This window comes from Caretta caretta, chromosome 9 (genome assembly GCF_965140235.1).
Source record: "Caretta caretta isolate rCarCar2 chromosome 9, rCarCar1.hap1, whole genome shotgun sequence".
NCBI classification, from domain to species: domain Eukaryota; kingdom Metazoa; phylum Chordata; order Testudines; family Cheloniidae; genus Caretta; species Caretta caretta.
In genome coordinates this window covers 22,404,190-22,431,602 of record NC_134214.1, presented here as the reverse complement: position 1 = coordinate 22,431,602, position 27,413 = coordinate 22,404,190, and the positions used below count along the sequence as shown (strand labels likewise).

Below are 27,413 nucleotides of genomic sequence, written 5' to 3'. Positions count from 1 at the left end.
AAACTGGCACAGTCTCCATTTTCAGGTGTCGGTGGGATGACTAATTGAAGTTTCAGTGATCATATTCGTGGATCAACTGCTGTTGTCCAGCACTGTCACAACTCTTAAGAAAAATATAGTTTTGATTACAGGAGCACTGTATATTTAAGCATAATAAAGGAAAGCATAGTAGATTTGGAGTCAGGACTCCTGGGTTCAGTTCTGATTCCAGCTTTCTCATTGACTTATGTGACTTTGGACAAATCATTCTGGCCCAGATGCACAAAGGTATTTAGGTGCCTAATTCCCACTGAAATCAGTGAGAGTTAAGCCTCTAAATACCTTTGACGATCTGGGCCTCCTAGGCCTTTTCCCCCTCATCTTTCTTCTTTTCATAGCATACCCCAGAACCACTGGAAGCTATCAGCTGATGGGAAAGAAACCATTTTTGTCTACAAGGTATACACAATGATTGATCCTGTAAATGGACATTAAACAAGTACACTGGAAAACAGTCTTGGGAAATGTCCACTGGAATATTAACAGACCCAAAGGCAATTACTCTGGGCGCTATTAATTATTATTTCCATTTGCATATTAATACCATAAGTGTGCATGATGCTTTACAAAGACACATGCATCCACACTCTACATAAAACCACAGCAATACAGCCCATATGGCTGTATGCTCATTCTCTTAACAATCCAACAACAGAATTGTATTTAAATGGCATGCATATAAAATGCTGTATTATAAAGTTAAGTGCTTGTATATGCTTCTGAAATAGATTTCAGCAGATAGATAATTTGTTCCTTAATTACTATGAAGCAGCTCAAACACTGCAGAGTATATTTCTGCCATTAAACAGAATGCCATTAAAGCTGATAGGACCAAGGCTGTTTCAGACATGAAACACGAAATCTCATGTGTAGTAAGGCACTATTGATGTGGGGTGAGTGAGGAGATCAGAATTGGATCCAAAAAAAGGAAACCCCTGGTTAATATTGTTTAAGTTAGACAGACATTTCTGGGAAAATGTATCAAAGAAAAGCCAGACATGAAGCATCGTAATACTAGAAAAATATTTAGTAATATTCTCCTGTGAGAATGAGATCAGTGTTACACTAATTCTACTGGTGGGAGGGATTAAGAGCAATATAAAACGTACTGTTTTCTGCCAAGTCAACTCCTTTGAAACTATTCTAAAGATCTCAAAGTCAAATATATAATGATTTGCTTACTTCAAAAGAATCAATTTGTTTCTTTAGTGTTCATTTTCAGGATCAATAATTGTGCATCACCTATAGAACTAAAGAAATTGAACTTCTAAAGTACGTTCCTGTGAAGCACTCACCAAGGCCTCAGAGTTTATATGAGACTTTCAGCAGCCACAAAGTTGGTTCCTCACAAATGCTAAAAGTAGTAGATTTCATGGTGGAGGAGGCTAAAATGCAGTGGCTAATAATCATTCATTCATGCCGTGCTACTCTGGGAATCTTTGGTGCGCCAACTTATTATAACAGCTCTCCACTAGGAGCATTTCTGCTTGAATGCACTGTATTTCTAAAAGTACATAAAAAAGTGTAATACACATTCTAGGCAGGGTCAGTTGTCAATATTCCCATCACAAAGCAATTACACTGCTTCTTGTTTACTCAAAAGAGACCCTGGATTAAACACCCATTTGAATTATTCAGTTGTTCTACATTAGATTTCAGGGCTGAAATCCATTCTTAGACTGGAGGGAAGTCTACAGTATTTCAAGGCTATGTGTTCCACAATGAACCTGAAGTTCAAATTAAATGGTGGCTGAAGTTTCTTCAGTGATGACAGTTCCTTATGTCATGACAGGTTTCTAGTGGCACTGGACTAAATTTTGCTTGCAGTAGTCATGTAAATGACCCCAACCAACAATTTAGCCTGCCCCTGGGGTCACCAGAAATTATGGTAATCCTCCACTTGATTGGCCAGATGCTGGAGGAAGTGAGATTGCAGGCTGTAACATAAGAAGGGAGGATGGTACATTGCAGCACTGATGTGGGATTGATGCACTGATGAGGATAGCAGGAGTTGTTCCTCCATAAAGTGTTTGGTTATTTCTTAGTTGTGAGCCTGTCAAAGCTACAATCACTAACAAACACAAATGGTTTGGAGAAGTCTCCAGCCACCAGGCAGAACTTGGGAATGGTGCAAAGTTCCTTGTGAATTTCTTGGGGTAGGGGGGTGGGGAAGAAAGCAGGTTTACTGAGTAGGAGGATTGGCTCAGTCCTGCAAGACCTACTAGGCATAACCTTCATCCTAGCTTTTGGCTGGCTGTTGTGGGGGAAAGATATTGTTCATTTATTCTGATCCTAATTTCAGATAAAAAATCCAAAATGAATACAAATGCATTGTGCAAAAGCCAAATTTTACCTTAGTTTTGCCTTTTGCTGCAGAATTGGTACATGCCACAGTATCGTTTGGCTTGTCAGCTACATTAGATTAGGGGAAGGCTAGTTCTTGCTGGGAATTACACTCCCATAGAGGGTACATCTGCATTGGAGCTTGGGCCGACGTACATGCATTAGCTTCAATCAAACTAGCATTCTGCCGCGGTGCTGGGACGAGCCACCCAGTTACATACATAGGGTCTCAGACAGGACTGTAGTCAGGGCAGCTAGCCCATCATACCACTTGTGCCACTTTGGCTACACTGATATTATTAACATGCTTGCTTGCTTGAAGCTAGTATGCCTACATCTACACGAGCTGTAAAATTAGCCAGCTCTTGTGTACACATACCTGAAGGAGGAGGAGGGTACAAGCTCTCCCTATTCCATATGCAAATACTCTTGTTTTTATTTGCTTTTCAGATTCCTAGATTGTTCAGACTTAACCCATGCCCTAGTCCTTGATAAGTGAAGGACAGCATGAACCCAGTTTTTATCATTTACTCGCAGCAGCATCTAAGGGAGTCAGCCAGGTGAAGATACATTATGATAGTACTCGTATGCATCTGATGAAGTGGGCTGTAGCTCACGAAAGCTGATGCTCAAATAAATGTGTTAGTCTCTAAGGTGCCACAAGTCCTCCTGTTCTTTTTGCGGCTACAGACTAACACGGCTGCTGCTCTGAAAGCGGTGGTAGTACTGTACAGAGGTAGCAAATGACCATCTTTGCCCCAAGAATACAGTCTAAAAGACATGAGACAACAGGTGGATGAAACAAAGAAGCAGGGGAAGGAAGACAGGGAAACAAAACAGTAGGATGTTTTAGCATAAAATAGTTATGTACAGACAATGTGAGGCATTCCCATTTGTGAGGCAGTGACATTCTCACATTGCTTTAAAACAGCCAACACATGCTGTATAGGTCCAAAACTCTCCCCTTCCTAGGATTTGGTTTTATTAACAAGTGAACACAAAATAAATAAATTCCAACCCAAACCTTGCCCCCAGGCTTAGCTATTCCTAGAACTTCTCCCTCAGGATTATTCAGCCCTAGATTTTTCTTCCCAGACAGCACTCCCACCTTCCTGTATATTCAGGATGGGTTAATAAAATGTATCACCCAGAGCAAGTCAGCACAGCTCAAATAGACCTCTCTAATTTAGCTAAAAGGATGGGTCAGCAGAACAACCCAGCTTCCCAGTTATACCATCCCAGTCACCACTGAGCCCATGTCTACACTAGAGAATTTCAGAAAAACAATTTCCAAGGATGCTGTGCTGGGTGGCACCAGGAGAATCCTAGTATAGACAAACTCCATGTTGATCAGCATTTTGAGCCACTATACAATTACTTTAATACATGAATTCTACTGGGTCCGTTTGTACTGTTTTACATATCCTTTTGTACTTTTTTACATATCCTGCAGCAACTACCTGTAGGCATTACCTGGATATCTTCTTTTCAGACATCAAGGGGTAGCCGTGTTGGTCTGTATCCACAAAAACAATGAGGAGTCCGGTGGCACCTTAAAGACTAACGGATTTATTTGGGCATAAGCTTTTGTGGGTAAAAAACCCACTTCTTCAGATGCATGGAGTGAAAATTACAGAAGCAGGCATTATTATACTGCCACAGGAAGAGAAGGGAGTTACCTCACAAGTGGAGAACCAGTGTTGACAGGGCCAAGTTGATCAGGGTGGATGTAGTCCACTCCCAATAATTGATGAGGAGGTGTCAATTCCAGGAGAGGCAAAGCTGCTTTTGTAATGAGCCAGCCACTCCCAGTCCCTATTCAAACCCAAATTACAATGCATTGGTGATCTTCCTGAAAACACTATCCTGGCCAGCACGGATGTAAAAGCTCTTTACACCAATATTCCTCATGAGGATGGACTACAAGCTGTCAAGAACAATATCCCTGATGAGGCCATGGCACACCTGGTGGCTGAGCTTTGTGACTTTGTCCTCACCCACAACCATTTCAGATTTGGGGACAACATATACTTTCAAGTCAGTGGCACTGCTCTGGTACCCGCATGGCCCCACAGTATGCCAAGATTTTTATGGCTGACTTAGAACAACGCTTCCTCAGCTCTCGTCCCCTAGCACCCCTCCTCTACTTGCGCTACATTGATGACATCTTCATCATACGGACCCACGGGAAGGAGGACCTTGAAGAATTCCACCTGGATTTCAACAATTTCCACCCCACCATCAACCTCAGCCTGGACCAGTCCACACAAGAGATCCACTTCCTGGACACTACAGCGCAAATAAGTGATGGTCACATAAACACCACCCTATATCGGAAACCAACTGACTGCTATACTTACCTACACGCCTCCAGCTTCCATCCAGGACACATCACACAATCCATTGCCTACAGCCAAGCCCTAAGATACAACCGAATTTGCTCCAATCCCTCAGACAGAGACAAACACCTACAAGATCTTTATCAAGCATTCTTAAAACTACAGTACCCACCTCGGGAAGTGAGGAAACAGATTGACAGAGAGAGACGAGTACCCAGAAGTCACCTACTACAGGACAGGCCCAACAATGAAAATAACAGAACTCCACTAGCCGTCACATACAGTCCCCAGCTAAAACCTCTCCAGCACATCATCAACAATCTACAACCTATCCTGGAAAACAATCCCTCATTCTCACAGACCTTCAGAGGCAGGCCAGTCCTCGCTTACAGACAGCCCCCCAACCTGAAACAAATACTCACCAGCAACTATACACCACAGAAACACTAACCTAGGAACCAATCCCTGTTGCAAACCTCGTTGCCTACTCTGTCCCCATATCTACTCTAGCGACACCATCAGAGGACCCAACCACATCAGCCACACCATCAGGGACTCATTCACCTGCACATCTACTAATGTGATATATGCCATCATGTGCCAGCAATGCCATTCTGCCATGTACATTGGCCAAACCGGACAGTCCCTACGTAAAAGAATAAATGAACACAAATCGGACATCAGGAATGGTAACATACAAAAGCCAGTAGGAGAACACTTCAATCTCCCTGGACATTCAATAACAGATTTTAAAGTAGCCATACTTGAACAAAAAAACTTCAGAAACAGACTTCAAAGAGAAACAGCAGAACTTAAAATTCATTTGCAAATTTAACACCATTAATTTGGGTTTGAATAGGGACTGGGAGTGGCTGGCTCATTACAAAAGCAGCTTTGCCTCTCCTGGAATTGACACCTCCTCATCTATTATTGGGAGTGGACTACATCCACCCTGATCAACTGGGCCCTGTCAACACTGGTTCTCCACTTGTGAGGTAACTCCCTTCTCTTCCTGTGGCAGTATAATAATGCCTGCTTCTGTAATTTTCACTCCATGCATCTGAAGAAGTGGGTTTTTTACCCACAAAAGCTTATGCCCAAATAAATCCGTTAGTCTTTAAGGTGCGACTGAACTCCCTGTTCCTTTCAGGCATTGACCAGGACCAACCCTGCTTAGCCTGAGATCTAAGATAGTCACAGGACAAAGAGATCTAAGATAGTCACAGGACAAAGTGTGAAGTCTTGCAGGCAATTAATTCTTATTTAATTTAGATGTGTGGATGTATAACAGAAATTAAATGGCTGTAATATAAGGCATCCTAACAATCAGAATAACTAGTTGCAATGCCTAATGTCTACAATTATGTCCCTGACCATTTGCGATATCATTAATCGTTCTTGATCAAAGGGAAAAGTAATGACTATGTGGAATGTTTCTTGAACTGCCCCTCTATTTCTGCTCATATAAATGTTTGCTCTGTTGTTGTATTATCTCATCTGTCAAAAATACTTGCAAGAATGATAGATGCATATAAATACTCCAATATTTAAATAGTCATGGTCTCCTGAAACAAGACAACTGGATCTGAACAGAATACAGCTTTCAGAATTTATTGATATTTATTGAGGATGCTTGTCATACTTTGATAGCCACTTCTATTGATTTGAAAAAAGCTTTCAGTGTTATGGATCATTATTTATGAAGGTTTAAAACAGCTGATTTTCAGCTTTAAAATAGATGTAACTACCTGGTTTTAGTCTAGCCTGTTTAACAGATCTCTGCATGGTAAATTGCAACATTTAAACCTAATGTTTTCCCAGTTGGTTTTGATATATGTGCACACCAAATTGTTGGGATATGTTAGGGTTAACTAACAGACATGGAAAACTGCTGGTATGCTGGCATGATATCAGGGAGTAGGCACATGCATGCACTATTCCTTCGCTTAATAGATAAAGTGTTACCCCTTTCACCTCCCTTCTCCTTGTTAAGAATTAATAAGTGTTAGAGCTGCATATGAAATGTGGGGATCTAAAGGATACCTTTTGGGTAAAAAAGTGTTATCTCCGCCTCCCTTCCTTTCCCAGCTACATAAGTGATGGGTCATGGTCCCTTCCTCCCTCCCCGGAGAACTGAAGATTGAGGGAACTTGTAGCAACAAATTACTGCAAAGAAATGTATTTTCAAGGTAAAGATGTGTGTATAATATGCATAATGCTGTAGTCAGTCAATAGGAGTGGGTATAATAATAGTATGGGAGTTTCTATTACTTAATAAGGGGTTTTGGGGCGTTGTAGTGGATGTAGGCATTTACATACTAACTTCAATAAAAAGAGTGTGATGTAAATAATCCAGTGCTTACTGGACAGTTAGGTCCAGGGTAACAAGTATCGCAATAAAGGATTCCGTCTACTCAACTGCCTCTGGGTCAACCTGCTCCTTTTTTTTCTAATATAAATCAAGGCTCAATTCTCAAACATTTATTGTTTTGGTTTCAAAGAGGTGGCTTCCCCCCACACTAAACATAGTCCACTCAAGTTCCTGTGGGTTCTCAAGTTGCTGTTGATACTAGGGTTTGGCTTTATTCACAAAAGGCACACAAAATCCAGACCAATCCATCTCTCCAGATTTGACCGGTCACAGAGTTCCTCTCCAAGGACTGCTCAGCCCACACCTTATGTCCTGTCACGGGAGGGGGTGGGGGGGAGGGGGACACGACACGACACACCACTTCTACTTTCATCATATTCAGGTGGGAGTATCCAAGATGCAAGAGTGAGTCAGCAACATTGACTTTACATTTTCCCACAGGATCAGCACCTCCTAGCAGGGTGAGATATTCAGACAAACACTGCCAATCCATTTCATGGTTATTTAGCAGTGACCTTCTGAATGTTTGCACAACTTCGATATTTTGCTGTGTGCTCTCAGCACAATTACCATTGCTTTTGACAATTTGTCTAACAGAAAAAAGCATAATCTTGGTTTAACAATACTTGTTCTTTGGTAAAAATGAAAAGATTAATGATTAGAGTTATGCAAATAATGGATCTTTCAGTTTATTGGCAGTTCTGAAAAAAAAAATTTAGATCACCCTGAAAACATTTTCACGTTTCAATTTTTGGCAGATCAAAAAGTAAAAAAATTAAGAAACAAACAAATCATTTTAGGTCAAACATAAAGCTTCAACCCAAAACAAAGCATTTCATTTCATTTTGATTTCACACTATTTTTTATATTTTTTTCATTAAAAATAAAATAAATTTTGAAGTAATTTCTATTGAAAAGTCATTTTGACCCAAAAAATAATGTTTAATTTAAAAAAATATAAAAATGAAACATATTTACTTATTTTTAATATTGGAGGCTTTTTTTTTAAAGCACAAACAATTTGGTGAAATTGGCAAAAAATTGTGAAACATTTTAGTGTCAGCAATGGTGCTGCATTTTTTGATGGAAAAAGATTTTTCTGAAAATTGTCACCTGCTTCATTAATGATCATTACAAACAGGGGAGTATTTAGGGAAATGGAAGTTGAAACTGAGTTTAAAAAATGAGTAAAATAATGAAAAAACAATTTCTTCTCAAGTGAAAAATCAAATCTATGCTTTTCAAATGTTTCTGGGTTTGTCAGTCAAAAGTTTTATTATTAAATTATTATTATTTCAACTGAAACTGGACTCGAGTCTTCTAGTTCCAGACCAGGTTTTGCGTTCAAAATCAAGCACAACTGCACAAAAGTGCCTGAGACAACCAACCACTCCAAATGGTAAATGGGAATAACTGTATCAGTTTTTAGAATATAGACTTGATCCTTCAATAATAGTACTTACTCACTAACTTCACACAGGGCCATCCCGCAACTAAGGCCCTAAAGGGCTGCAGAATTGATACCCGAACACATAATAGAGAGTCTCACACTAAGTGGCCAAGGAATTCTAGTGCCTTCGTCTCTCTTCTCCCACGCTTTCCTTAGCACATGAATTTTCTCCAGGCATAAATTAAATTCATATTATTACTATCAGTCAGAGATTAGCAGTTGGGACAAAGGACCCAAATTAGAGAGTGAAACTAATACCCAAAGTACCAGCCCTAATTATAAGCCTCCTGCCACACTCTGACCCATTGTTGTAAAGGGCTGACTCACAGTCCTTTAGTTCATTCAGTGGCACAGGGACTTGAAAGTAAGGGTTTCAAAGATCCAATGCTCATTGCAATTTTTACTCTCAGTAAAATCAGGGACAAGTTCTGTTCACATTAATACTGGTGTAAATGTGAAGTAAGTGCATCGACTGCATAGGTGTGATTGCAGAACTTTGCTCAAGGCTTATAATAGCTATTAGGCAGATACAGTGGTCCTTAGTGCAATCAGGAGAGTTGGATATCTAGATGATTGGACTAGTAAGGGTTGCTATCTTAGCCCTTCAGATTAGTATTAACTTGTTGCTTTATTAAATGTAAAATGTAAATGTAAAAAGGGTTGCTGACTTTGAGTCTTATTTTTTAGGGAATTCTACCAGTCATTATGGGACTGAGGAAGACCAATATGGAAGTCTTGTACTGTTCAAAAAAAAAAACTAAATAAATTCATGGAGGATAGGTTCATCAATGGCTATTAGCCAGGATGGGCAGGAATGGTGTCCCTAGCCTCTGTTTGCCAGAAGCTAGGAATGAGCAACAGGGGATGCATCACTCGGTGATTACTTGTTCTGTTAATTCACCCTGGGGCACCTGGCATTGGCCACTGTCGGAAGACAGGATACTGGTCTAGATGGACCTTTGGTCTGACCTAGTATGGCCGTTCTTAAATAAAACAGAATTAAGGACAGCTGGTTTAAAATTCTCTCTATGTGCTTGATTCAGATTAGCAGTCTTATCAAATTTTCCTGTTTATTCCAACCCATCTATTCCTCCTTTTAAGTATCAGGGCTTAGTGTTGATCCAAAACTCTCTCTAAAGACCACATTTTGAAATATTGTAATTGTAAACACAGTACAAAGTACATTTGGCAACTCTGGAGACCTTGCCAAAAGTTAGTTTTAATGACCAATTAACAGGCTTTAATATTTTATAATACTATGATTATGGAGATGTAGTTTATCAGAAATGTTGTTTCAATATTATATTTTATTACTGGATAGTTAGGTAGGTTTAGCATTGCGCATTGATGTTTACTTTCCATTGTATTTTATATGAAATATTACATCAGTTACCCCAGAAGTCTGCGGCAAATGCTTTCTCCTTGGAACTCTCATGTAAACAAGCTGCATATCTGATGAGATTAGTGTGGTCTAGTTGATTGGGCTAAGGGCTGAGCGCCAGATCCTGCTGAGTTCTAATCCTGGTTCTGTCACTGCCTTACTGTCTGGTCTTGCATCATTCCTTATAAAATGGGTTTAATTGCTTACCTGCTGTACCATACAGTGATGTTGTAATGATTAAATAGTCATTGTTTACAAAGAACATTGATAACGTTAAGTGCTAAGTATTATTTTTAACATAATGAGCACAGTTGTAAATGAATAAATATATGCAATTTGCTAGCTGTAATTTTGAAATGTTGTAATAATAAATGAACCTATATCTCTCTCAATAATATGTTTCATATTCCAAATATGTGCTCCTAGAAAAGTGCTCAGCACCTTTTCTTCTACCTTCAGCTGTAAATGTACCATTGTCTTCTCCTGGTCCCATATATGGCTTGCTTTCTAATTTTTGTTCGGTTAGAGCTGAACCATATATATGATACTGAATTTCTTAAACATCACATCAACAACATGAAAACTGATTTCCATCCAGATTTAAGTTTCATCCACTGCTGAGCAATGTTGGTAGAAATGAAACCAGGCATCTCTTTCAACTATATATATATATAAAATACACTATTATTATAGAGATGTATATGTATACAGCTGAGACCAAGCTGCTCCTTGATTTCAAAAGCAAAAATCTTTATGACTTCAATGGGAGCAGGATTGAGCCTATAGTAAATAAAGTAAAAAGTAACTTCCCATAATATAAATAAATTATCTGAATAGCAGCTTGTAGTTAGCTGTAGAAGTGTTTTTGCAGCACCTAGCACAATGGTGGTTTGAAGGCCTTGGTTCTCGTGGAAAATCAGGTGCTTGCAATAGAAATTAATAAAGTTTTTTTAATGCCCTTGAATAAATTCACTACATTCAGCCCTATCATAAGTAGGCACAATTTCCACTGGGTAAGGATTGGGCCCTTAACATCATTGCCTTCAGCCACTAATGGAATTGTATCAAGAAAAGCATCACATTTGTTGGGTAAGATCTGGACCTTATAAATTACTCATGGTTCCTTTATACTCTAGGAGTTGGCTTGTGGCTTGAAGCTCCAGTCTGAGCTGGTGAGGTGATGACTGAGCACTGGCAGCAGCTCGTGGAGGCTTTGTGCCTGAGGCAGACATAATGCCTCTGGGAGCAGTAGGGCGGGTACTGCACAGACAGCTGCAACACCCTTTTACAGGGTACAGCGTGTTCCCTCTCTGTATGCCAGCCCAGCTCTGCTAATCACTGAAGGAAGGATGAAGCCATGACCCTAACTTTGCCTATCCCTACTCCTTATTGGGTTTCTAGTGCCAATGTCTGTGTTGCACTCCCTCACTCCATGTATGCTGGGAGCAAATGGACTGAGATTGTGCCTGGCTTCTGAGCATAGCCGTAGGCAAGGGAAGGCTCCTTGTGTCTTCTCTTTCCCCTGTTGCCCACCCACTCATCAGTAGGCACAATCTAGCCCTGAATGTTTTGTTATGCTCTAGGACAGGAGATCTTGAACATCTTAGCAGAGAGAGATTGTCTCCTGGACACTTCCCCTCTCACTTGTGTTTGAGAAGACCTCCTCTCCCACTGGCAATCAAACATCCCTATAGCAACCACAGCCATTGCTTACATGAAGGATAATATCAGGAAAGTATATATGTCTTATCAGTTTCTTTGAATGAGATTTAAGAGCTGGAGAGACAGCCCCAGGCAAGCAGCCAGCTACCTGCAGCCCATCAATACATGCCCCATGGGCCACAGTTTGTGCGCCTCTGCTCTAGGATACCACATTTAAGGAATACTTCCAGCACACTGCAATAGAAAACCTTCAGAACTTCACTCTTACTGATCGCTGTGCTAAAGCGGTAAGATCAATTATAAATCTAATGGAGCAGTGGCATCTCTGAAAAACAATTAGTGTTTCACTTCTCTGCTTTCAGCCTTAATATACAGGCAGAAATAGGCCTTTTTTTCATTCTCAAAAAAGTATTTCTGATGATAAATGCTTATTTTTAATTTCCAGTAATGGAGTGTAAACAGATTTCTTATTACCAGACAATTTCATGGTATTTCCTTTCTACTTCCTTGAGACTTCTAACTTTAAATGGATGGGTTCAGTAATATTTTCCAGCATTAATTACTTGACTTAGTTCAAAGGAGTCTGAGCCAGAATTAAATACAAACATTAACTGATAAATGTCAGCATGGATGTGATGATGTTTTTGCCAAGGCTTTTTATATACACTGAGTCACAGTGCACACCATACACATTATTCAGGGAAGAAATTAATTTGCACCAGTACTGTACAGATATGGCTAAGATGGAGTTGACTATGTATACCCATGTGAAAGACATACATAAATGTGGACAAAATCCTTCCCTGTCTGTCCTCCCCATATTGAACGTACAAGTTAAACATTAGAAACAGTAACCTGCTGTATGCATTAATTTCAATGCCAATGATCGACAATCCATACCTGACAACGGGATGCCAAGAAGAATCGAGGCTCCACTAAAGGAATCTGGCAAATCCTACAATGGCTAATGTGGTAGGTTTCAATGGCATTAGTTTATCAATTAATAAAATGTTAGTGATAATGAAGACAACATAGTTACGCCCAGCGTTAATCATTCACTCAAACATTCCAAATGCAGACAGGTGGGACATACCTCAGTCGTCACTGGGATTCCAAACTGCTAGACTCTGTTGATGAAGAAGGAACTGCATGAATGAAACTCAAGGCACAAGTATCAGCGTGTGAGATACAGGCTGCTAACTCAACTCAATAAAATTAAACAGGAACAGAGTAATCAGCCAGGTATGATATTCAGACCCACAACAAAAATACTTCTGTTCATTGGGATTGGCAGGCTCAGGGGTTTCTTAAACAGGGGAGAGAGCCTTCCAGCTTTCGCTTAGCAGCTCAAACCTGGCCTCAGTCAGTTGTGGGCAAAAGTCATTGCCATCTGAAGGCAGTTCGATGGTCTATGCGAACTGAGTTGGTGGTCTTAATCTGGTTCCTAGTGAACAAACGTCCATCAGAGCTGCCATTCTGTTCTAACACAGAGGCCCGGGCTTGATCTAACTCTATGCCGTTTCTGGTTTGTGAAGCAAGCACATTATTCTACAGAGTTCTTGATCTAATACCGTTCAGCAGCAACAAATACTCTTCAAATAATGTTAAAGAAACACCATTCAGAGAGCCGGCGGCTGTGAAGGAGAACACACAGCTACGGCCGCAGCACATGAACAGATACACCGCGATGATTAGCTCAGTCAGACCAGGCAACGTTTTTCATCTCTTCCCATCATGTCTTGCCAGGAATGAACTTCCCATTTATATTTGATAGACATACTGAACCATGAAGTATTGCTGTGGAGACTCTTTTCTTACCATTTTTGTTCCTAAGAGCTTCAGGAAGCTAAACAGAAATGACGGACATATGATCATTTAAACACAGAGATGAAAACAGGAGCATCAGTTACAGAAAATCTACAGTGAAATCAGTAACCTGGACAAAGAAAGTAACCAGCAGAGTACAAGTAACCAGGACAAACAAAGGAAACCAGTAGAGTATAAATGACAGTAAAATCAGTTGTTTAGTTGTTTGTGTAACAAATTTGACATAATTAAAAAAAGGGGGAGCCAAACTGAACAGTCTTGGTAATTTTTTGCCATGTTTCATATTGGTAAATGTTCCCATCACCAGAAGAGCCTACACTTTACTGAGTCAGTTGCCTCAGGAATTTTGCAATTAGGCTGATACCAATCAGTAAACAACACAGAGAAGGATCAGCTTTTATTGCTGGATCCAAATAAAGCAATGGAGTAGGTTCCAGTCCTGCAGTTTATAATGCAGGACAAAACTGCTGTGCCTGCTGTAGAGCCCAATTTCTTTCTGTGGGGCTCCATGTAGGCTCAACACTGTAAATCACAGGGACGGGTTTCAATTTGCAGAGGCAAGCCTAGGATCAAACTGTTTTGTCTCACTTGTTTTCAGAAAAGCTGAACAATAGGTACAAAACCCACCATTCAGTTTAAAAGTACCAATCATCCTATTACATCGTCAGCATAGGTTTTTTGATTACTCCTCATCACAGATAATCTTTGGGGCATCAGATCACGCCAGTCAATATCTGATTCTGCAAAGAGTTGAAATTAATTTGATGCGCAAATGGCGGCTCTGGTGTAACTAGTGATTTCTATTGAGTTACATCTGGGATGAATTTGGCCCCATATGTCTGGTATGCAGCCCATAGCTATATATATATAATTCTTTTGGCATCACACCAAAGCTATCGAAGAGAGACTCATAGAGATGATTCCTATAACTTCAAGCTAGCTAGAATATGCATCTGTTATACTGATGCACTCCAGAGAGAAATATCACATTATTGGCATAGTAATAGGAGATGGATATAATCCTGGAATCTCTTCAAGTTGTGTGCAGATGTCTAGCACCTCTTCCCTAGTGGAAGGGGTTCAATATCCCCTCGCAGCAGAGGAAGAAGTTACCCCCCAGAGGGCAAAGAAGTTGCCTACAGTTCCTAAATTCCCTGTAACACATGCATAGTTTACATTGCTGGTTGTATTTAGGACTTCCGTAAAATAAGATAAGGAGTTGTAAAGTATATACTGCCTGGAAAGCATCTATCTTTCAACAGCCATCATTACAAACATGGACTGCAATACTCCATTTCCTTGAAAATACTATGAGAACTGCTGTACCTTTACCAGTTTTAACATGTCACTTGCAGCAATGTCTACTCAAGCTAGCAAAATAAAGGTTAATGGAACCGTATTAGCTAAGATCAACACCAAAAATTATCAGAGATATGGGGAGGTTGGAGCTTCTATATAAGGACTGTCAAGGACCTAGTCCCTCTGCAGCATCCTTGGGGCTGTGACAGGGTTATGCACTCACTCAGGCGCTGGTCATCCAGCTTGGGGCCATCAGAATCACTGATGCAGGGATGGAAACTCATCACTGCTGCTGAGCTCCTCTGGAGATTGCCCCTCCCAGGATTCCAAGGAAACAAAAAAAAGATATAAAAAAGAACAACTGACCAGTCCTAAATGAGTCATCGGCCCCTCTTGCTTCAGGGGGCCTTGGGTAAGCCTCATTCTGGGTCAGTATCCTGTGGTTAACCACCAGAAAGTGTCTTCAGGAGGTTGCTTATAGTCCTGCCTGCCTTAGGGTGCCCAGACAGTCTGTAGGCAAGGGAGATGATTCAGGCCTCTTGCCACAGGAGCTGACGGGACTAGAAGTCAATCTTCCTCCCCGAGCTACCTCCTACTGAGCTGGGTGTCTTCCCTTCTGAACTCATCCTCCCATCCTGACAGACCTAACATACCCACAGCAACTCCTTAACCCATTCCTGTCTGGGTAGGCTTTGTACACCCCACCACAAGGCCATATTAGGAAGGTTAGGATGATTTGATTTGGAAGGAAGGACAAGATCCTGTTGCCTTTGGTCAATGCGACCTAGCAGGCCATGAAAGAACATGAGGAGATATTTAAAAACAAACAAACACAATTTAAACTAGATAAGAGGAAAGTTCATTATTTGGTCTGCCACCAGATGACATTCAGACTAATAGTTTAGCAAGGATTTTTTTTTAGACTTAGATGCTTACGAATAAAGATAGCATCCATCATGGTTACAGGGCTATTTGCACCGTTGATCTCTCTGAGTGCATCCCGCCCCTTGTGCTCTTACCTTTTCTGGAGTGGAAACCAATGATTCTCCCACTCTTAAACCACGTCCTGGGCTCAGCAGCCTGTGATTCAACTGTGCTCAGCCAGCAGACCTAACTGGGTTCACCATCTGTAGTTCTTCCCTCTGTGGTTCTTCATGGTGAACACAGTGACCCCAAACAGCCTTCCTGAAGCCCCATATTGTTTAATCTTAGGAGTAGGAACACAGCATAACATCAGAGGGAAAGAATTTTAAAACAATAAACATACTGCACCCATATCTGTCTTACCTAAAGGCTTCCCTCTCTCTGGAAGCTTGGGATGGCCTGAACACTTCCAGTGTGCCAGCAGGGTCTGTTTCAGAGGAAGTTTGTTTCCCACTGAACAGCTCCCTGAGAAATGCCCCCGCCCCCTGTCTTTTTTTAACTGTTTACAGCCTGTTTGATTTATGGGCCTCCAGTGAGACAAAACAAGTCTGGTATCTCAGCCTGGCACCCTCACAACTTAATAGTTCAAGCATTGTTTCTTAATGAGACCCAATTTGCTATTAGGAGATTGCTCACCTGCAGCCATAATGTTGGCTTCCTGCTGGCTTCTCCACAGCACTACTATTAAACTAAACCAATATATGCCTACAATAAACATTGCAATAACCCAGGATAGCCGTACAGTAACAGTAACACGGTCACGTACAGTATTCACAAATTATTACAGAGCAGTGTCATCTCCTTCACAACATCTACAATTGCAGTTGCTAAAAGAAACATAACAAGGATTTTCAATTTTCATGATCCAGGGCTTAAACTGACCCTCAACTGGGATGAGGAAGAAATAAATCTTCCCACCTCCACCTACAGTATCCTACTAAACAACTGGAAAAGTGCATTATGGATTTTTTATTTTATTTGCTCTAGGGGGCTAGTATCAGCCACTCTCAGAGATCGGACACTGGCCCAGACAACACTACACTGTGAGTCTGTTAGTATGGGGAAAGCCCTGCAAATCTGCGGATATCCACTTTATATCCAATTTATATCCGCGGACTGTGTTTGCAGATTGGATGTGGAAACAACTTTTGTATCTGCTCAGGCCTCTAAGTATGGGAAGTCCAAAGTGCCTAAAATTTAAAAAGTAACAGCAGGGAAGGGAAGCCAAATGTATCACAATAACACACCAGAGAAAGCTCTGAAGCGATCATACCTTCAGGAAAGTACCTAAGCACCCACTTAAGTCCATCACTATTCAGCAAAACATTTAGCATGTGCTTAACTTTAAACACATGCTTAAATCCCATTGACCTTGACTTAAAGATAAGCACATGCTTAATTCCTTCCTTGAACTGGGATGTTTTCTGGAATTGTGGCCAAAACCCTCACACTCGTTAAAGTAAACTCAAACAGCCCTCACAGGCTTCAGCAAGAGAAGGATTAGCCGGTAGGACCATAGCCATCAGGATTACGTATCAGGCAATACTTTTAAAGGAAGCTCATTTTATTTCTGTGCTAGAGCATGAGGTACTATCCTTATTCCTGTTTATATGTTTGCAAAGGGACCCCATATTAGTCAAACTTCAGAAGTTTATCTTGAAGTTTACTCAGTGCTCCTCCCCACTTTCAACCCTTTCATCTACGCACATCCATACTCAGACTCCTCCAGCAGGATGCTGGAAGCCGGTATCTTGCAGATAGTAGCCATGCCATCACACTTAGGACCCAATCCTGAACTCCTTATTATTCAGGCAACATTTTCATGGACTTCAGTGGGCGTTCTGCCTGAAGAAGGAGTTCAGGATCAGGGCTAAGGAAAAGACATGCCTAAAGAACAAAGAAGATGAATAGCGTGGCACTTTCAGGGAGAGCTGCAGAAGTTTTACAGCTCAAAATCTCACTCAGAATGTAACAGACACTGTTACATATGTACAACATGAATATGTCTTGGGGTGGGCACGATTAGGGATTGTCGGGTTTTTTGTCATTTAAGGAAAGGGCCTTAGCTCCAAAATGTTTTTTAAAACGTCAGTAAAACACGCATTTTAAATGTCTTTGCTCTGTCGGCGAACACACACTGTTACCTCCTCTCAACTCCACCATGGCTGGGCTCCTCCCACCCCTCCACTGGGACGAAGTTGAGAATATTTTTCTTTGACTTCAGCTTGGAACAGCCTAGGGCCTGCCCCTTCCCCAGTTACAGGTTTGCCACTGATGTCCTTGGGAGCAAGAGCAGGCCCTTAGTCAGAAGCGGTGCAGCACTTTGGCCTGAGCTTTTTTTTCATAAACGGAAGTGCAAGGAAAAGCAAGAGCAGTGCCACTCGCTGTCCTGGGATAGGCTGCTGCTGCTGCTGTGCCAAAATGGGCTTTATTTCCTCCTCAGAGCACCACCCTGCCATAACTCTGTGCAGTGCTGGGCCTGCATGGGGGCAGGGCTTTCCTTCCCCCCCCCCCATTTCAGGTGTATTGGTGGCAATGCTCAGCTCACACCAGTCAGCAGGAGAGGGCAGTGACCGGAGCTTAGCTGCCAACATTGTGAAGATATTTCCAAGGGCAACTCTCTAAATAAGCCCAGGTCCTGGAGCTGCTTGAGTGTAGTATGTGCCCTAGTCTTAAAGTGGTCTGAAAAGAAAGGGGCGGGGGAGGGGGGGCTATTGTAATCTGAGACCAGTGACTTTGGCAAAGCAGGGCTTAAAGCGTGCCCCTCAATGACCTAGCTTGTTTTAAAAAGAAATTCCCAGGGCTGTGACCCCTTGCAAATCTGCCCCGTGCACACACATTTTAAGCACTGGTGTGTGCACTGTAGCTTCCAAGTCCCAGCCTCTCTTAGAAGGAAACCCAGGTCTCCCTCCCTCATGCCTGGGGTTTCAGGCTGCTCAGCTCCCTGCCTTACAGTGCAGTATCCCCAGCAAGCCAGTCTGCCTAAAGGCCAGGGCCTCTGCTTTACTTTTTCTCTCCAAGGGCTATGAACAGTGTGTTGTCAGTAGCTGCAAGTTACAACACACCTCTTTCTAAGCAGGCAGATTTATTCTTAAGGTAAATACATTACAGAGAAAACATAAAAACAAGATAAGTTCCTATAAACACACTAACAATTTTGCAGAGGTCAACCATCAGTCTTATGGGACCTAGCAGGGCAAAAATCTTTCCAACCCTTCTGCAAGGCCCTTGGACAGAAGATCCAGTCTGTTTGCAGGGTCAGGAAAAAGCCCTGAGCCAATTTAAATGAAGCTTTTTATGCCAAAAGCCTTTCTGCATCTGTTGCTTTCTGAAAACCAAGTTTGAAACAGTATATGCAAGCTTCCCCAGAGGGGTGGGACCTCTTTGCCAGTGTTCACAACCTCAGTGATTCACCTGGAGCCCACTATTTCTGGTGCTTGGAGTTGTGGTAACCCCTCCCCCCAACCACCCTGAAATTGCATACACTCTCTAGCCCACAGTGATACATAAACTTGATACAATATGGTCCTCAAAGCCATTACCTCTGTCACACACACATATTAATTAACACAGCGGACAGGACAGACAAGGATAACATTTGGTGGCTGGTCCTGATCCACCCTCAGGCTAACAACCAGGTGACACAATGTTAAGCCCCCACATGTCCTGGTCTCTGTTGAGCACGAAGGCACATTTACTATTGTCTTCTTTAAATCGTGTTCTAACACCCTGTAGTTTGCCACTGTAGACAAGTCCACAGGGAGCGGGGTCATCACTTGTCAGAGATGCTGAAGATCCACTCCTTTAGCTGAAGTCAAGCTACTGGCTCTCAGCACCACTGATCACCCTGCCCTACTGCTCAACTGGAAACACCAACTCATCTTGATACCAACATCAGTCTCCCTTTGATGCTAATTTACCATGTTCTCTCTGGGTCCTGTGTTTGAATTTGAGTTCTCGCCCTTGACAGCCTTGCTGTCTATTTGCTCTTTTGGCACCAGCAGACTCTTGTGCCTATTACAATTGACTGTTACAGAAACGTCTGCGATCTGACATGTTCCTGGCAAAGTGAATTGATTTCTGCCTGCAGAGGCTCTGTTATTCCAGGTTATTGCCTATGTGAAACCCCCTCGGATAGACCTGGACTGGGAAACCTGAGGGATGGCAGAGGAATAGTTGCCTAGACCATATGCTTCTCTTGTGGTCTAGAAAGACGCCGTGACCCTGGTATTTATTTTCCCCCCAAAGAAGACACCAGCCTGGCTGGCCTGTGCAGGAACACAGCCAGTAAATCACGGCCTCCAAACTCCCTAATGGAAGGGGAGCTGCATTAAGCCCATTAACATCAGCTAAATGGTTACCATCAATTTTTAATCAGAAATAAGACCAGAAATATGGTAAGTGAATCCCAGCAGCAAGTAAATTTAAATAACGGTCACGGGGAAATCCAATCACTTAAGCCAAGAAACCTAGGAAGCAGGCGCTGTCTGTTTGACAGAGGAACGGGACGACAGACAGATTAATAAAGATTAAAGCGCTGCAAAGTGAACATGCAAACCGACCGGCTCCGTTAACCCTTCCTGCCCCTGCAGCGGCTGCCGGGACTCCGCGGCGCACCATGCCAGCTCTGCTCCCGGGCAGCGGGCCGCGCACACCGCTCCGGCACCCGCAGCGGCAGCAGCCCGGGCTGGGCCCCGGGGAGAGGTCCACGGCGCCACGGCTGGTGGGCTCCGTGGCCAGCTGCGGCCCGGCCCCGGCGATGGGAGGCGGCCGGTGGCCCCCCAAGTGAGCGAGCGAGCCGGGGGCTCCTGCGGGGCAGGGGCGAGAGCCGGGGGCGGGGAGGATGCTGCAGTGTCTCTCCGAGGGGCTGCTGGTGCTGGGGGCTGCTCTGCTCTGGCAGCCCTGCCAGGGCACCTGGAGCTGCGGGGAGCTGACCTGCGGCGAGCGGGAGAGCTGCTGTGACTACGGCAATGTCACCCACACGGAGATCAAGTGCTGCAAGCTGCCCTTCCACACCTTCCTGGACAACGTGGGCTGGTTCGTGCGGAAGCTCTCGGGGCTGCTCATCCTGCTGGTGCTCTTCGCCATCGGCTACTTTCTGCAGCGCATCATCTGCCCCAGCCCCCGCCGGTACCGCCGGCCGCAGCGCCAGGACTCCCCCGCCTCCCTGCTCAACGCGACGGCGGCCACCTCGCAGGACTCCCTGCTGGACAGCGGCAGCCGCTACCCGGGCGAGCAGGAGCCGCCGCCGCTGCAGGTGGGCTCCCCGCTCTTCCTGCAGCTGCCCAGCTACGAAGAGGTGAAGTATTTACCCACCTACGAGGAGTCCATGCGGCTGCAGCAGCAGAGCCCCAAGGAGATCGTCCTGCCCGTGTCCAGCCTGGCCACGGCCGCGAGCGGGGAGCCAGAGAGGGCGGGAGGCAGAGGCCCCCGCAGCTGAGCCCCCCACCCCGAGAGCTGCGGGTCCCCGCGGGGGGACAGAGGGAGTCCAAGGTGCCCAGAGGGGAGGGACTAGCCCAGTGCTGCTCCGATGCACGGACACCCACCGCAGCATCGCCACAAGGACTTCCAGTCTCTTCTGCAAGCAGCCGCTTTGCACCTTTCCTTTCCCCTGGCAAACCAGACGGCCCGGCTGCTGCTGGGCGCGGGGCAGGAGCGGAGACTTTGCCCCACCACCGCCTGAACTTCTTACAGGGGCTCGGTTCGCTCAAGGAAGCAAGGTGCAGCAACCGCAGCCCCCTCTGCCCCACCCTAGCCTTCCTGTCCTTTATTCGTAACTGATATATCGTAAGTGCCTGGTTACTAGAGCATCCGTCCCGTTTACTGGGGATTAGGCGTTAAATTAGACACACCTGACACTCTAAACATTGGGTTTGGTTTCTCACACGAATAATGTGTTCGTTGCTCCCTTCCTCGGGCAGATTAAAACCCGAAAGGGATCAAATGTGATTTACTCTGCGACACACTCAGTGTTTGTGCTCCAGGGCTGGGGGGCCAAGGGAGAGGGGAGCTTTTTAACACGTTGGGTCAGCTTTGTAAATCCTGCAAGATCCCAGTCACTCTGCGCCCGGGAGAGAGTAGGTGTGGAGCTAGAGGGTAAAAACAGGGAGCATGGAGAAATATTATTTCTGTTCAGAAGCTTGGGATGACTGTACAGTGTATAAGAACTAGAACAAAGCAGCCCTCTGACAGGGCATCCCACCTAGAAAGACATGATCCCTGCCTGGTGCCTGTTCCATGTCATTATAATTATAAACCTTACTCAGCAGTGAAAACTAAGTCCATTTGGTTACTGTAGGGGTCTTTCTCTGCAAGGAAAAGCTCAGTATTGTAATCAGAACACCCTATCCCTGATAAGGTGCACTTCCACTCCAACCCCATGAAAGGTAATTACTTTCTCCATTTTTCCTTTTATTTGTAGAGTTTATAATTAAGCAATAATTCCAATGGAAAGCACACTTCCTGTTAGTTAAGGATTTACTGGGCCTCACCTACTGCTGCTGGTCACTTCTTTCTTGCATTTGTCAACAAAAAATTAAGTTGAGCAGTCAGCATAATTCTCCTTCCCTTTAATACAGGAAAGGGATTGTGTGTGTGCTGGATCTCAGTTTTCACAGTTCTTCTTTCTGTTTGATCCTTTGGGAAGGACAGAATAGGCTTATAGCAAAATGAAAGAGAACATAATCAAATAAGATGGAATGTAAGACAGTGAAAACAAAGTTTCTAAAGTCACTAGTGTTTTGATAACATGTCAATTTCACCTGTTGAGGAAAATACTGGGTTCTGGCTGTAGCACTAGATCCGAACCTTTCCAGCATCAATATGCATCTGCTGGACTGGGCCATTCATTCTTCATCCTGCAGCAGTCACACAGAGTCACACACACGCTGTGTAATTGAAAAATGCCCTTCAGAACATATTACAAAATAGCTCACCTCTATATGTTATCCACAAACTCTTTTTTTGGCGTCATTAAGACCTTGGGCCCTATCCTGCTCTCATTTAGGTCAGTGGTAAAAGTCCTTTGGGCTCCAATTAGAGCTGGATTAGACTTCTGTGTGGACTTGTGGCTCAGTCCCTAGCTAATGATGTAGTCATCATATTAAAAAAAAAAAGGAAAGACAAGAAAACCAAAGTCCCATGTACATAGAGTATAAATTATATCCTTCTGTGGAGCGTCTTTCAAATGAGCAGGGAGATGATGTATTGAGATCTATACCAGATGTAATGTTATTTCTGACATTTATCCCCATGAGCAGAGAAAGGAGGAATAACTCCATAAATGAAGCATCCCCTCATGAGTGAAGATAAATTCCATGAAAGGTTAGGCACTGTATAACACATTTTTCTGCCATTTGTTTCAAGACAAATTGCTTTAGAAAAAAGTTGTGAAGCAAAATAAGTTGAAATATGCTGGAAAAGAATACTCTGAAAAAACTGCTCAGCTTTTATGAACTCATGAGTTATGTCATCGACAGAATAACAGTGTATAAAACAAAGGAACAGCAGCAATGGAACGATCTCCATCATATATATGTATATTATCCACATAAATGTGAATATATGTATTGTATATACTGTACATATATTAATGAGGGAAGCTGTGTGGCCTACCACATAGAGAAATTCCTCAGGAATTCTGGTATCTATTCCTGGCACTGCCCACTGGCCATCTGGGTGACCTTGGGCAAGTCACTATGTCTTTCCATGCCTCGGTTTCCCCATCTGTAAAATGAGGATAATGATACTGGCCTCTTTTGTAAAGCGTTATCACAGCTATTGATGAAAAGTGCTCTTTAAGAAGCAGGTATTATTATTAATGTCTGGAAAGAAGCTTCTGTCACTTCTGAACAGGAAACTGCTACCCGTAATTCTCTCACAGGATCAGGGGCTTGCAGAGTCAGCTCTACAAAGATGCAGAACTAGCTGTCTAGAAACTTGCCATATGTTGCCTTATTTTACATTTAAACTGAGCACAAATGCAAGAAAGGCTTTCTGAATAGGATAGGAACCTATTTTGAATACTTATATTTCAAATTGCATTTCTCTTTCAAATGTTCACTAAAAACAGCTTTTAATAATTTCTTCACTCCTGTTTGACAATGCTAAGCAAAGGAAGATGTCCCAAAATACTGTAATTAATAATAAGATCATGATACCCATGTTCAAAGCCCAGTCCTGTTCCCATTGATGTCAACAGAAGTAGGATCAGACCCTTTTGCCATAATATGGCGGTAGAGAAGATCCTGAAAAGAAGATTGCAAAGAATGTAAAATCAATCCTATTCATGCTGGTCAATGGCAGGGATCTTACTGACTTCAACAGAAGCACGGTCAGTTTCCTAGTAAGAATTTTAAAGGGCTGTGGTAGAGTTAGGATTCGTCCTTTATAAGTTAAAGTGCCTTTGTTAATAGTTTCTCTTTACAGTTATGAGAAACCCAAAGGAGGAAAATATTGGTCATGATTACCATTTACAAAGCTGGTTTTGTAAACCCCTCTCACATCAAGTTACTTGCGTGGTGTGAATAGGAATACCTGTCTGTGGAAGGAATGCAGCATTGTTTAGTCATCCATTTATTAAAAATATGCAAAATCTGGAAAAATTCATCCCTGTTTTCCATCTGGAAGGGGAATCCTTAGAGAATTTTCATTGTATCTTATGAGAAATAATCCAGGGGTAGTATTCAAAAGCAGAAAATATTCAGAGGATTAAAATATTAATGAAAAATGCTAAATTCTAGTATAATCTTTAAGTTTTAGTAAAAAATTAAAGAAAGCACAGTGTTTCAGATGAAAGATTAACCCCTTTGGGATTTGCACTATGTTTTTTTCAAGGGGAGGAGAACAGTGTGTAAAGGTTAGGCAGAAGGAATAATAGAAGCCCCCTCTGGAGCAGGCATCCCAAGCCAAAACCTTAAAGTGTGATACTTTTGTTATCACTGAAGCAAAATTCCCATTGATTACAAAATGTTTAACTATTTGGGGCACAGTCAATATTCCTTTTGCATTCTCAAGGAATACCATTTTTCAAAGAGGGTAGCCATATTAGATTAATTTGGTATAGTTTAATGGAAGTCAGTGAGAGTTGTCTTGAGTAAATCCTACAGTGCAGCCTGATCCCTGTGTGTGTAGGAAAGAAACTACTAAGGACACAGTTCTGATCCCATTAAAGTCAGCAGCCAAACTCCCATTCTTTTCAGTGGAAACAGAACTGATCCTGTACTCTAGAGAGGCGCAGTTAGGGTATGTACTCATGTATATTTGATCTGCAGTTCAGATTCTCATCCAAAAGCTTTTGCTATTTCAGTCCAACTTGGTTAATGCACCAAACTTAAAAGACATTCAGTTAGAAGTGCCTGTCAGGAATATATAACTGTGTTTTTAGAAAATTATAAGGATGGACTCATTTGAAAAATCAGAATTTTAAATCTCAACACAAAATGTTACATGATGTAAAAACAGGTCCTGATAATTTTTTAAAGACAAATATGTCTCCCACCCCGTCCTCTTTTTATGCAGCTAAATTTATTAAGTCCCACTATGCAGGTACTAAAAATCGACTAATGCAACTTTTTATCCTCAATTTCTAAAATATGTCTTAGTTTAAATGGAGATGCATTTTTTGCTTTCAGGTTTTTGTTTTTGTTTGTTTGCATATACCATGCAAGATGATTTCTCTTGGATTTTCTTAGTAATCACAGCCAGTTACTGGGCAATCTGAAGCCAAATCTTGTTTGCTTTCCCTACTCAGGTAATCCCATTGGAGTCTATTTTTGGACTACTCATGTGAACAAGACAAACAGAATTTGAGCCTTCTTCTTGAAGATGTATGTGATAGCAAACGTACAGGGCTTGACCAGGCAAACCTGTGGGACAGCACTTAGAGTGAGGTTCCTCTCAGAGAGATTCTTACCTATCATTCCATCAGGAAAATGGGTTGGCTCTCTGGAGAACAGGTCAGAAGGCATGCCTCCAACCTCTGTGAAATTCTTGGGATCTACGGGAGGCCCCATGCCACCACCCTACTCTCTGAGAGCAGGATGCCTACCCCAGAGGGGGCTCCTATTATTCCTTCTGCCTAACCTCTGCACAGTGTTCTCCTCCCCTCCCCCAGCATGCTCTCGGTTCTGTTGGCCTACCCAATCCTGTCCCTTTTCTGGTGTAGATCCTTGGACCAGCATTGGCAGGTTTATTAAACCATAGTGGATTAAAAGCTTGTTCAGTCTAAAAGAGATGCCTCAGAGGAAGTGCTGTTTTTCCGGTGGCGGCATCTACTTGTAGATCGGACCTAGTACAGATTGTATTGGATGGAGGCCAAGAGAAAGAACTATAAGATTTAACCATATGCTCCAGTGTTTGCATACAGAATTATCTTTCCTTCAGTTGCCTTTTCAATACCCAAAATGCTGAGCTTGGGTGAGATGGATGGCAAAAAAAAAAAAAAAAAAAAAAATTAAATATCCACCTCTAGGTTGTAGTCTAGATTGAGTGGTTGTTACCAATTGACCATCGATGTGGTCTTCATGTAATGAAATGATAGTTTTACTGTACTTCCTAGTGAACCGATGTCCTCAGTAAAAAAATAAAACAAAATAAATTACCATCACAGTTGACACTAATCGGCACTTTTGATTAAAGTCCTTGAAGAGATGCCAAGGACTGAATAGACATTGAAGACTGACCTAATGTCTCTCCCTTTCATGTGGTCCCTCAAAAGCAAGCCTGAAGCTTAAAGCTGTACCTGTTCTGTGCACAGAGGACTTCAATTTTCAGATCTGCTATTCTGATGCTTTTCACCAGATCTAAATTTGTTGAAAAAAATGAGCAACTTTTCCCTCTAAATAGATCTCTTGATTTACTGTACAATACATAGCCCACTTAATTTGAAGTTATAATACACCTGCAGTGGTCACAGTGAGCAGTGAACACACACACACACACACACTCACCACTAGCCTAAATGACACCAGCGTTGAATTCAGCCCAAAGTGTCTAACTTGATCTTAAATTGGTGATGCACTCTGGCTTATGATGCCATTGCTATAGGGCTGGTTCCAGCAAGATGCTGTGTGTTCTCAACTGCTACATAAGTCAATCAGACTTGAGGGGACTCAGCACCTTGCTGGATCAGGCCCCAAATGCCTAAGTAAACAAATTCAGAAAGTATCTTTTCATTTTAATCTTGAAGCTAGTACTTAGAGCAGTATCAAAGTACATTGACAGTGTATGCAGAAGATTATAGGTAACAGAATCCTTTATATTTGGAGTGCTGTCTCTTAAAATGCATATCTGATTAATTTAAAAGGAAAAAAAGTTTTTTTGGAAAAGAGATTAGAATATTTATAAACAGTTGGCTTTTACTGCAAAATCCCAATAGCTGCATCTGTTTCACTATATGAAGTAAAAGCTTTTGTGCAGAATCCTTTATAAAATATATGCAACATGATCAAACATAATAAATATTGTTTATACTTCCACGTTGTCTCATCATTCAAGACATGTTGTCTAATTCTGTGCAAAGAAAGAAGTTAGCTTGTTTTTCATCTATGATATCAAGCCCTTATACCTCCATATATTATATGAAGCACTAAGTACAACTTGAAAAAAAATTCATACATGGGTTAATGCACCTAAGTTAAAAAACAGCTAATTTATATTTCACTGTTTTAAGCTTCATAGCATCAATCAATTCCTGACAGCAGTGAAGCACCAAAAGTATACATTGGACATGTAAACTTTTATATACAGCTAGTTCCAAGCAAATATTTCTTCAGGACT

At 42.3% G+C, this 27,413-nt stretch overlaps 1 protein-coding gene and 1 long non-coding RNA gene across 2 annotated transcripts in view; one reads left to right on the top strand and one right to left on the bottom strand.

Moving 5' to 3' along the window:
• The window catches only part of LOC142073166 (uncharacterized), a 36,614-nt gene extending 23,315 nt beyond the window's left edge, over positions 1-13,299 (bottom strand). Inside the window, exon 1 of the long non-coding RNA XR_012669867.1 lies at positions 12,679-13,299. This is a non-coding gene — a long non-coding RNA (uncharacterized LOC142073166). The remainder of the gene's footprint in view (positions 1-12,678) is intronic.
• A 7,179-nt stretch (positions 13,300-20,478) lies between these two features.
• C9H3orf80 (chromosome 9 C3orf80 homolog) lies at positions 20,479-27,064 on the top strand. Its single transcript, XM_048862796.2, has one exon. It carries the CDS (start codon positions 20,479-20,481, stop codon positions 21,073-21,075), a length of 597 nt encoding a protein of 198 aa, XP_048718753.1. The 3' UTR covers positions 21,076-27,064.
• The last annotated feature ends 349 nt before the right edge of the window (positions 27,065-27,413 follow it).

Bases quoted from the DNA above. Each gene is read 5' to 3' on its own strand.
- C9H3orf80 (XM_048862796.2), top strand. From the start codon at position 20,479: ATGCTGCAGTGTCTCTCCGAGGGGCTGCTGGTGCTGGGGGCTGCTCTG.